The sequence below is a fragment of the Mesoplodon mirus genome (assembly GCF_964341445.2).
Source record: "Mesoplodon mirus genome assembly, chromosome: 6".
Lineage (NCBI taxonomy): Eukaryota > Metazoa > Chordata > Mammalia > Artiodactyla > Ziphiidae > Mesoplodon > Mesoplodon mirus.
Window position 1 is genome coordinate 47,437,400 of NC_138982.1, and position 12,025 is coordinate 47,449,424.

The 12,025-nt window shown below is 41.8% G+C and overlaps 1 protein-coding gene across 1 annotated transcript in view; it reads left to right on the top strand.

Moving 5' to 3' along the window:
* Positions 1 to 12,025, top strand: part of MCF2L2 (MCF.2 cell line derived transforming sequence-like 2) — a gene marked incomplete at its 5' end in the record, with an annotated part of 239,213 nt that overhangs the window by 188,793 nt on the left and 38,395 nt on the right. Inside the window, 5 exons of the mRNA XM_082624318.1 lie at positions 670 to 736; positions 1,765 to 1,880; positions 3,039 to 3,108; positions 9,233 to 9,325; positions 10,011 to 10,103. Of these exons, the coding sequence (XP_082480444.1) occupies positions 670 to 736; positions 1,765 to 1,880; positions 3,039 to 3,108; positions 9,233 to 9,325; positions 10,011 to 10,103 (439 nt within the window). The remainder of the gene's footprint in view (positions 1 to 669; positions 737 to 1,764; positions 1,881 to 3,038; positions 3,109 to 9,232; positions 9,326 to 10,010; positions 10,104 to 12,025) is intronic.

Below are 12,025 nucleotides of genomic sequence, written 5' to 3' on the forward strand. Positions count from 1 at the left end.
GTGTTTGATTGACTAACTGGGAGGATGTGTGTGTGTGTACCAGGGACCAGAAATCTTGGGGGCTATGTTAGAATTCTGCATACCACACCTCCCACCTGCCTTTCTCCGGGGAAGCAGACAGAGCTCATGTCTTCTGGCTGAGGAACTCAATCACACGGAGACATGGAATGCCAGAGGAAGGGGGCAGGACAGCCATCCATCTAGCCCCATGCACAACAAAATGCATCCTTATAGGTCCAAGATCTTGATGTGAGCAATGAAACAGCAGAAGGCTGGAGAGAACATCTAGGAAACCACATGTGTGATGTAGGGATCTGGCAGACCTTCCTGACCAAGGATCCCAACCTGGTATTTCTGACTCCAGTGTCTGCCTTCTTGACCCCCTTGCTATGGCTCACAAACAGGTCAGGCTCTGGCTGCATAAATGGATTTTGAGCCCTTTAACTTTGCCATTTCTTCTCATGCCAGTGTGATCAGAGTGTGCTTTTGTGAGATATTGGCCTTGGGTGTTCAACAGATGGAATGAACTGACCACAACCTAAGTAGATGAGCCACTAAGAGGAACTGTATTGATGACCATTATTCTAAAAGAATTCTAAAACACTGCTTCCCACCCCCACCCCCCCTCTGTCTCTCTTTCTTTCATCTTCCCACCTGCTGCTGATTTAGGCGCATTATACGTGACTTGCTTGAGACGGAAGAGACTTATATAAAAGAGATTAAGAACATAATTGATGTAAGTAGATTTGGGGTGGGGGGAAGTTAAGCATGTATTCAAACTAGAAAAGTTTTGTTGCAGAAAGAAACTCAAAATAGTTGCCATATGTCTCTAGAATCCCCACCAAAGTTTCAGGTCTTGTAATATCACAGGTGGTTTTTTCAGTATGAATATGAACGTTCTTATGACTATTGATTCATGTAACAAAATAACTTTCAATGGATTGTACCAATTCACATGATTCTAGCAATGCCCACCTAGGTTCACCATATGCTTGCCAACAATGGGTATGATAATTAAAACTTTTTTGATAAATAAATGAGAGAATTGTTTCTTATTGTTTTAAGTAGCATTGAGTGAAACTTTATATTTTCTCTATTTTCCTAAGGTAATAATCTTGAGAAATAAACTATATATACAAAGTTTTAATAGAAATTTTTTTACAATAAAACATCAGAAGAAAACCAAATGTCCAGGGAATGGAATGGTTGATAAAGTCTTATATACATGCTAAATGATGTATTATTCAACTGTTACAAAATAATTATTTTTAATAATATACAGCAACATTGAAATGAATGCTTGTAAGATTAAATTTAAAACAATATATGTAGAAATTTATGAGTCTAAAATGCATATGGAAAAACAGACCACAAATTATATATGTACGGTGATTATAACCATATAAAAAACAGCTTTTTAAAAAAAGTCATGAAGGAAATATAATAAGACAATAGTAATTGCATCAGGTCATAAAATAATGGGTACATTTTTTCCTTTCACATTTGACTTATGTGACGAATTTAAAAAATAGATTTGTTCTTCCTATAAAAATGCCATCTTATTATCATTGCCATTAAGCCATCTTCTTCTGAAGATAGACACATGAGGAAAATAATATCAAAAGAATGTATTTGATGGAATGGCTTTCAGGACATGTGTGCCTTACTCCCCAATTATTAAAGTTTTGGTCCCTGGAGTGGCTAAGTCAGATCATCTCTTATATGTTCCTGTTTGTAAGACCTACCCTGTTTCCACCTCTGCAGGGATATATCATTCCAATGGATTGTATTTGGCTGAAGCATCTAATTCCAGATGTTCTTCGGAATAACAAGGAATTCCTCTTTGGGAATATTAGAGAACTTTATGAATTTCACAACAGGTATATATTCATTCAGATTATCAGGGAAAATGGAAAATAAGGGAAGGATGGAAATCAGACTGATGGAATTTGGAGATGAAAGTGCTTAGACATTTTTAGGCTTAATCAAGTAGTCCAGAGTCAGTGGATTGGATTGGGGTGGGATGGGATAAGAAAGAGGCGAGAAGTGTCACAAGGTCCCTGAGGAAGAAGGGAAAAGACATTAATGGAGCATGTACTGGTGTCAGGCATCGATGTTGTATTCATTTGTGGGTTCCTTTCCTTATTTATCTACTCACGCATCAGCATTTACTGAGCACCTGTTCTGTGTCAGGCACTGTGTTCAGCATTGGGAATACAAAGTCGACCAAGACACAAGTCCACATACCTATTATTGTAGCGGAGTGCTGGGAACCAGGGTGTTAGAAAATGCTAACGGGTCAGGGAATTGTCCTTTCAGCCCAGGGCTGCTTGGGTGTTGGGTTCTAGAGAGAAGGAAGGGACTTGGGAAATCATGTTCCAACCCTTTCATTTTACAGATGACAGAACCACAAGTTGTTTACTAACTTTACTCACTCTAATGTCCCCAGGATCATACATCTAATTGATAGGAGGGAAGAGACTGCTTGGTGAATTGAACTGCAGTTGTCTCTTAACCACATTTGTTGTCCATTGGTCAGACACAAGGCTGAAATGGAAATCCCATTTCTGCTTTCTCTGGAGAAGTTATGCAGCCTCTTTAAGCCTCAGGTTTCACACTTATGAAACCCTGTCTTGCAAGGTTTGGTGGAGGATTAAATGAGATATTGTTTGCAAAGCACTTGGCTTATGCCTGATTTATAGTCCGCTCTCCATGATAGTTGTCGTAGCAGCAGCAACAGCAGTTCCTGGTAACATTACCATCGTGTAGCAGGGATCTTCAGTGTATCCAGTCTGTCTGTGGCTGGTGCTTAGGATTACCAGAACTGGTATGAGTGGTTTCGGGGAATCCTAGTAATGTCACAAAATACATTTTTTTCTTCCAAATCAGCATGTTGAAGATGAGTCAAAAGCAGTCAAGCCTGGAAAACAGCATTTTTCTAAGCACCTCTTAAAATCCTTATGTGATTTTCCTTCAGAAAATTTTGTTAAACCCATACATGTAAAAATCAAAGCATTATTATCGTTTTCTTTCCCTAGGACTTTTCTAAAAGAATTGGAAAAATGCACTGAAAACCCTGAACTTCTGGCACGTTGCTTTCTCAAGAGAGTAAGTCTGTGCTCCCAATAACTCAAAATAACCATGCGATTAATATCAGCCCTTAATTTTCTGTGTAAGTGGCAAGGGCAAATGGAAACACAAGTGGTCTAAAAACTTATATCTGCCTTTTGAATACAAAGCGGGAGTCCTTTGCAGTACTTCAGCCTGTGTGAGCTGAGTGCAGTTTGACTGAGCTCACCCTGCTAGGTGAGAACGACTGTAAGCCTGGCTTCCTGCCTAGTCCCCTGAAATAGAAGACTGGCCCCCAGACCCTTGAGGCAGATGATCCTCCTCTGAATGACTAAGCTAACTGTTTTAGGACAAGAATCACACAGCAGGCTTAAATTCTTCACTGAAGTTGTAGTAACACTCTCAAAAGAAGTACTAAACTGAAACTATAGAAAATATATTTTCTTCCATTTTATTTTCTACGGCATCAAGGAAAGTTAGAAAATTTTAAGTCTACAGCCTGTCTTCCACTTAGCACCCCATTTGTGAACTTCCTGTCCTACAACATCGTATTTCTGTCTGCCTCCCTTCCCACCACACAGACCTCTCCCCTCTTGCCAGTTCTCCACCTGGCTTTGGGCAATAAGTAGGCTGGCTGTTTGGGCCAGTTGTGCTCCCTGGGAGCTGACTCGGAGAAATACCTTAGCCGACATCATTCCCCACCAAGTGCCTCCTTCCTCCTCCTTTGGAGATGAGCCCAGTGCCCTTTGCTTTCTAAACTTTTCCCATTTCTTCTCTCTCTCCCAACCGGCCCTTCCTTTCATTCTCTTGCTTGTTTTTTTTTTTTTCTTTGTGAGCCTAAGACAATAGATCAAACAACTTAAGCATTTTTAAACAGCTCAAATGATGACTGATAAGTCTAAGAGCAGTACAGTAAGTCCCCTACCTACGAACCTTCAAGTTGCGAACTTTCAAAGATGCGAACGTGCGTTCACATGTCCGATAACGTAAGTTAGTTCACGTGTCTGGCGTACATTGTCACGTGCGTGCATCCTCTACAAGTGGTTGTGCTTTTGTGTATTGTACTGTACAGTACTGTATACAGTACAGTAGTACAGTATCTTTATTTCAAGCCCAGGATGTCTGGAAGCAAGCGTAAAAGCAGCAGTGATGTAGTTGGTACTAAGACGCACCGATGGAGAGGGTGTGGAGAAAAGGGAACCCTCTTGCACTGTTGGTGGGAATGCAAATTGATATAGCCACTATGGAGAACAGTATGGAGATTCCTTAAAAAACTAAAAATAGAACTACCATACCACCCAGCAATCCCACTACTGGGCCTATACCCTGAGAAAACCATAATTCAAAAGGAGTCATGTACCACAATGTTCATTGCAGCTCTATTTACAATAGCCAGGACATGGAAGCAACCTAAGTGTCCATTGACAGATGAATGGATAAAGAAGATGTGGTACATATATACAATGGAATATTACTCAGCCAGAAAAAGAAACAAAATTGAGTTATTTGTAGTGAGGTGGATGGACCTAGAGTCTGTTATACAGAGTGAAGTAAGTCAGAAAGAGAAAAACAAATACCATATGCTAACACATATATATGGAATCTAAAAAAAAAAAAATGGTCATGAAGAACCTAGGGGCAGGACAGGAATAAAGACTCAGACCTACTAGAGAAGGGACTTGAGGACATGGGGAGAGGTAGCGTAGGCTGGGACAAAGTGAGAGAGTAGCATGGACATATGTACACTACCAAACGTAAAACAGATAGCTAGTGGGAAGCAGCCGCATAGTACAGGGAGATCAGCTTAGTGCTTTGTGACCATCTAGAGGGGTGGGATAGGGAGTGTGGGAGGGAGGGAGATGCAAGAGGAAAGAGATATGGGGATATATGTATACGTATAGCCGATTCACTTTGTTATAAAGCAGAAACTAACACACAATTTTAAAGCAATTATACTCCAATAAAGATGTTAAAAAGAAAAAAGACGTGCTGAGCGATAACGATGGAAACAAAAGTGAAAATAATTGAGGGAGTGGAGCGACAAGAAGAAGAAGAAGTAACTGAAGAACCGAAGAGATTCACGATGCAGGAAATGGCAAGGGGATTTTCTTTATCTGTTAGTTTTTGAGGCAAAGGGCCCGAATGTAGAATGGTACACGAAGGTTGCGGCAGCCGTTCAGAATGCAATCCAGTGCTACCGTGTCATCTATGATGAGAAAAAAAGAGCTACTACCCAGACGTCACTGGACCTGTTTTTTTAAGAGGGTAGATAGAATTGAATCCAGCAAGGAACCAGACCCTGTGCCATCAACGTCAGGTGTGAGTGAAACTGCAGCTTGCCCTCTGTCTCCTATCGCTGACGATCCTTCAGCTCTACCATCTCCCACCTCCTCTCCCTCCTCCAGTCAGTAACTCTTTTTGCCTGTTCACTCGATGCCAGTCCCTGTATGCCAGCTGTTGTGCTGTACAACTGTACTTTCAAGGTACTGTACTGTAAGGTTAAAAATGTTTTTCTTTACTTTTTGGGGTTTTTTTAATGTATTATTTGTGTGAAAAGTATTATAAACCTATTACAGTACAGTACTATATAGCTGATTGTGTTATTCGGGTACCTAAGCTAACTTTGTTGGACTTAACGAACAAATTGTACTTACGAGCACACTTTCAGAACATGTAGGGGACTTACTTTACCTGTGATAAACTGAAAGCAAGCAAACAAAAATCCCCAGGTTTCAAGGTATTAGACGTAATGGAGAAACAGAGTCTTCAACCCTCAGAGCTCTGACCGACTTAGAAGACCCCTTCCATAGCCCTGTCTGGGCTTTCCATCACAGCTTTGTCATAGGTTTTTCATCCACTGACAGAATTCAAGATACATTAAAAAACATTTTGTATTCAATCTGATTAATTTCCTTTTTGGCTTACTTTGATAGCATTATTTGTGTTTTATACTATTTGGCAATTTTGCACTCATCAAACCACCAATGTGAAATCTAGTTGCAGAGTTTAGTAATATTTCATAACTGACTATATCATTATTGCAAAGACTCATTGAAATTGTTGAATGAGAAAAAGACCAAATTCCTATGGGGAAAAAAATGGATATTATCAAGTTAAAATTGCCAACTTTGAGGAAATGGTCAGGCAATTGCTAACTAAACATCTTTTCATAGAAAAATTCCTCTCCTAAAGTTTTACAAAGCTTTTTATAGTCCCCCATGTTGGGAGGAACCTTAGAAATCATTAATCCAGACCACAAACCTGCATATAATCCTATATGATTTATGATGTTGGGGACAAAATACAGGTAATAAATTCTTACCAAGCACAAAGTATTACTCTGAGACAAATGAAGTAATTAAAAACCACAATTACTTAACCTTTGAGAATCCTTGAGGGAATTGTCACAGCTGGGCAAAGACCTGTATTGGTTAGCCAATAAGGCACGCCCATCACCCACTATTTACTACAGCAGTTTACCTCTTCTCAGTAATACTTGCAGACTTCCACTAATCATGAACAAGAATTTTGAAATATTGCTCTAGCCAAGTGTTTCAATCAGATTTGATAGCTTGTAGTATCCAGGAAGATTCTGCCCCAGAGACCAACCTCCATGTAGAATAGCGTTTGTCAATAGTTTACTTTGAGTCCCATTTGCTCTGAGATCTCACATGGTACAATAGAGAAAAACACTGGGGTGGGACTGAGGAAACTTAACTTCTTATCTAAATTGAGCCACTTGCTATCAGCATGACCTCAAGTATGTCACTTAAACCCCGGGAGTTTCACTTTTCTCCTGCATACAACAAGCTTAGTAATACCAATTTGTAAAGTTGTGGAAATCAAATAAAATAATGCACACAGAAGGACTCTACAAAAGTAAAAAATGCTTTGACAATAGCTACCATTTGTTGAGTACTCTGCATGTATTGGGCATTTGTTGAGAGGTTTCTATACATCTTCCCATTTAATCGCACAACAATCATAGGAGTTGACTGCTGTCGTGAGCCCACTTAACAGATGAGAAACTGAAGCGAAGGAAGGTTAAGTAACTGACCTCGGACCAAATAGTTTGTAAGTAAGAAAGCCAAGAACTGAACCTGAGCCACAGTCTTCTTAATCCATAAGAAATCATGTCTTCCTGTGTGAATATGAGTTTGGGGGTAGCAATTTTTTTAGCCTCCTGATTTATTCTATAGGGAGGTAAGGAGAATCAGGTACTTTCGTATGCTGCTGGTTAGTGCACACGCTTTCTCTAAGGAATTTTGGACTGAAGAGCAAATTTAGGTCAGTAGTTGTGTTTCAGTACTGGAAGGCATATAATGTTCTGTGATGCTCAAAGTGCAGACACAGGACCAAGGGGTGAAGGTTTCAGGAACACAAGTATCAGCTCAGCATCCACCAAGAGAACCAGGTCCCTCTCTGTTACTGGGAGGATTTAGGGAAAGGTAGCCGACTGTTGGCGATGTTTTCCTGGGTGGAAGGCTGGATCTCCAGTCTCCTTCAGCTTCTGAGAATCTTCTGGTGTTGAGTGTTGAAAGCAATGAAACCTTGGAGCAAAAGGCCAATGTCTTTGTGCTCTGACAAACCAAATGTGGTGAAATGCCTTAATCAATTTGTAGTGTTTTTAAGCCTGGCCTTCAGTGTAGCAGGAGTATTCCTCAAGTCTAGGCTACTACACTCTGGGAGCCATTGAGTTTAACAAATGTACTTAGCACAGTGCCTGGCACATCAAAGGCACTCAACACATAGTTCTGGAGTGAATGAATAAGGAAGTTATTATTGTTAAGTTCTGAATTATTATTCTAGTTTCTTTTTTTTTTTTGCGGTACGCGGGCCTCTCACTGTTGTGGCCTCTCCCGTTGCGGAGCACAGGCTCTGGACGTGCAGGCTCAGCGGCCATAGCTCACGGGCCCAGCCGTTCCGCGGCATGTGAGATCTTCCTGGACCGGGGCACGAACCCGTGTCCCCTGCATCGGCAGGCGGACTCTCAACCACTGCGCCACCAGGGAAGCCCTATTCTAGTTTCTTAACCAGTCTGAACAACATTTCTCAAGGGCTGTCTGCCTTCTTAAACATGTGTGTGTGTGTAGTTTTTCTTGGAGAGAATAGCAAAGGACAGAGTTTCTGTAGTCCTTGCAGTGAAGTGAAATGACCACTTACAATCTATCGGGAGAGAGGAAGAGCTACAGAAATGGAAATCATTCACTACAGCAGGGTGTTTAGAAGTAGAATAGACATAGTGAAAGCTGTAAGGGAAAAAATAACCCATGTCCAGATGAAGGACATCAAGAGTGGCCTCAGCAAGAGGACAGGGACACAGAAATCCACAAGGAAGTGGCCATGTGGTCATCTCTGCCAGAGCAGCCCGGGCTCTGTGGCAAGCACAGCTGAGTGGATGGACCAGGTTCTCCTGATGGAATGGATGAAGCTAGCAAGCTGACTCCACAGGCTGGGGGTATCTTTTCTATCTGGGATATTGGCAGATGTGTTCCCACCTCACACAGTCTTGATGCAATGAGAATATAGGTCACACAGCACTTGGAATCCCTCTTGATCTCTAGCACTGAGATAGTCATGTAGCTTTTCCAGTCTCGGAGTCTTGTGCTGCAGGTTGAAGGTGATGTCTGACGCAGGGGTTGCCCAGACCACTTAGGTTTGTGTCCAAACTGCCACATTTTCCTTCTGGGATGTTTCTATCCTTCGGTTGTTTCTTAGATTTATTTGTAGGGCTGGCATCATGATGACTGTAATAAGGAGTGAGTGGGGAGAGAGAAAGAAGAGGCCATCAGCTATGAGCACTTTTTTGTCCTTTTTATTACTCAGTGCAGAACTATCTGGGGGAGATATTGGTGTCCCAGATAAAGAGCAGAGGAGAAAGGATAAAGTTAAAACTCGATTCCTGTTCATGAATTTACTTATTTATTTACCAGCGTCCTGTAGCTGCTCTCACAGCACTCCATTCACATCTGCGTTGTTTATAACCCTGTGTTTATCTCCCCATCACATACTCACCCCAACAGAAGGTTATTTATTGTGCATCCCCAGTTCCTTACACATTGAAAATACTCAGGCCTGTTGAATGAATGAATAAACTGTATTATCCTGTCCTCTTACTGAAAAATGCTACCTGGTTAATTTGTTCTAACTTTTTCTCACCCAGAAAGAAGACCTTCAAATATATTTTAAATATCATAAGAATCTGCCCCGAGCCAGGGCAATCTGGCAAGAATGTCAAGACTGCACCTACTTTGGGGTAACATTGCGTTTCTAAGGTCTCCCACAAACTTTTCCCTGGACACTGTTTATGTACATCCAATTTGTAAAGAAATTGAAAGTATAAACTAGGAAGAGGAACTTGGCATTGGGATTTATGTTTATTAATTGGGATTTATGTTTATTAAAAGTCTCTCCTTTTTTGAAATTATACACTGGAAGTTTCAATGCTGCCCTGAGTCTCCATGGGACAGCTCTGTAATGAGCAGCTGTAGCCTGGTGAGAAAACCAGGGTCCTCTTCTAGGATGGGTTTTAAAAGTGGAATTAAGTCACACTTTGGGGTTCCCTGGAATGATGTCAATAAGCCCATCATGTACCCTTGACTAGACTCCACCACCCCCAAACACCAATTCTAAGACAACCTTTTCAGAAGCCTGCCCCATTGTCTCCCTCCTAATGGACTTACTTTCTAAAAGAAATAAATGTTCCGGCATCCCTACTTGCCTATAAAAATACTAGCCAAGCCCATCCCCTTTCCCATTACTCTCATTTTACACACTGTTCCTGAGGGACTGAACAGCCAATAACATTATGAAACTGGTCGACACAGCTGCCCCTTCTCTCCATGAAGAGCTCATTTCACTTCTTATATTTAAGTGCTGCTGCTTCTGTTCTCTGTGTGTGTGTTGTTTTGTTTTATGTTGTTTCTCTTTGGCTTTTCAAGGTATGCCAGCGTCAACTGGGTCACAGTCTCCCTCTTTTTAAGTATCTGAGAGGACCAAGCCAGAGACTTATGAAGTACCAGATGTTGTTGAAGGTAAGTCGATGAGACAGTGCTTCCTGTGCTTGGAGAACAGATGTGGGCGCTATGGTGCTCTTTTCCTTAGACACGTAGAATTGTGACTTCGACTTCCAAAGGTGAAACTATGTCTAGATTTCAGGATTTTTCTGTCCCAGGTCTAAATCAGCCTCCTCAATGAGGAATAAAACCAAAGAATCATAGGGTCCCGGGAGCCTGGCTAGTCCATCATGCGGCCAGAACATGGATCTCTAAGGAGAGCCCAGCTTAGGGGAGCAGAGGTCCTTGGGAGGAAAGTGGGGAAGAGGGAGGCCACCACACAGCTGGCAGCTGAGAGGGTGGGGAGGCAGCCAGACCTCTATTCTTGGTAACATATCTACAGGTAAGATATCATCTCCATTTTACAGCTGGGGCAAGGAGCTTCAGGAAAGAGGTGCGATTTTCCCTAAAGCTACTATTTTACGTGCATTTAAACAATGGAGGGGAGAAGGCAAAACTGGATTCTTCTCTCCTTTTGCGACATCTACTACCTCTGCCCTTAGACTGCCTTAGAGCAGCATAACAGAATGAATTTTGTTTTGCTGAATCCCTAGGTGGTTTTTTCTTTGCTCTGATACCAGCACACCTGCAGGAGAGCACTCCCAGACCCCGCCACCACCCACCCGCCCCCCCCGCTCCCCCCCCACAGGACAAGAGCTCTGTCAAAGCTGCTTCCCCAGGTGTGAGCTCAGGGAAAGGTTTGGGTCACTCATCCAAGGTCTGTTTTGAGTTAACCTTTATAAGCAGCTCTTGCCCAGTGGCTACTCTCACTTAATTTAAAAACAAGCCCCTGCTGTTTACTGGGTATCTTCCCACGTATATTTCTTTTTGTTTGTTTGTTTTTGTTTTTGAAAAGAATTATTTATTTACTGAACCTGGGGCAGATTAGATACACAACCAGCTTTAAATTTACATCTTTTAACTCAATTTTGAAGTGTTTTCACACACACGTACATAAATTGGCATGCAACAGTCGTCCTAAGGTAAAACACAGTCACCTTAAACCGTTGCAGGTATTTTCGCCCAAGGTTGAAAAATTGTTTATCCTGAACATGAAAACCTGTAACAGATTTAAATTAAATATATAAAACTCGTTACTTGTAGTTTTCCCCTTGCAAAGATCCAAAAAAAATGTACAAGTAACTAATATACATCAGTCACAACATAATCCTGGATCATCCCCACACCAAAACTAGATGCTCCTTTAATTTTAAACCCATCATCAGAGGCCGAGAGGAAGTCATTTCGTTTTATACAAAACAAAATTCACACCCACCTGTATTTCTTATTTAATCCCCACCATCAGATGTGCCAAAAGGCTCTGAAGTGTGAAGAAACTGAGGCTCAGGGCAGTTAAGCTTACTGCCAATGTTTTGCCCTCAGAACAAGTTACCCTCTCAGCTTTGCATCAGCAGGCCCAGCCTTGGCTGCACCGGCTCTGCCGCTGCCAGTGTGGGATGCCTGGACCTCTCAGGCCTTGGTTTTCTCGCCTGTAAAGTGAGGACACTAGAACCTCCTGCACAGGTTGCTGTGGGGAGCCAGTGAGTGACGCAGTAGAGAGCTCACTCAGGGCTGACCCCCAGGAAGCTTCCGCAACATAAAGTGCAGCTGTCGTTTTATACGTGGAGCCGTCACACCAGCCTGGGAGTGAGGCTGATGACCCTCTGCTTCCCTCCGAGAGTGGCCTGTGAGCATGTTTTGGTACAGCGTTAAATGGTAATACTCCATGTAGGCTAGGGGCTGGTGAAAAAAGCTTTCATTTATGGCTGGTGGGAACACAGTCCTTCTCTAAAGAACTTGGAAACATGCATCACAACTCTTAACATTAACAATTCTACTTGTAGGAATTTATCCTTAAGAAAAGTGTATAAAGATTATTATTATTTTAGTAAAAAATTATT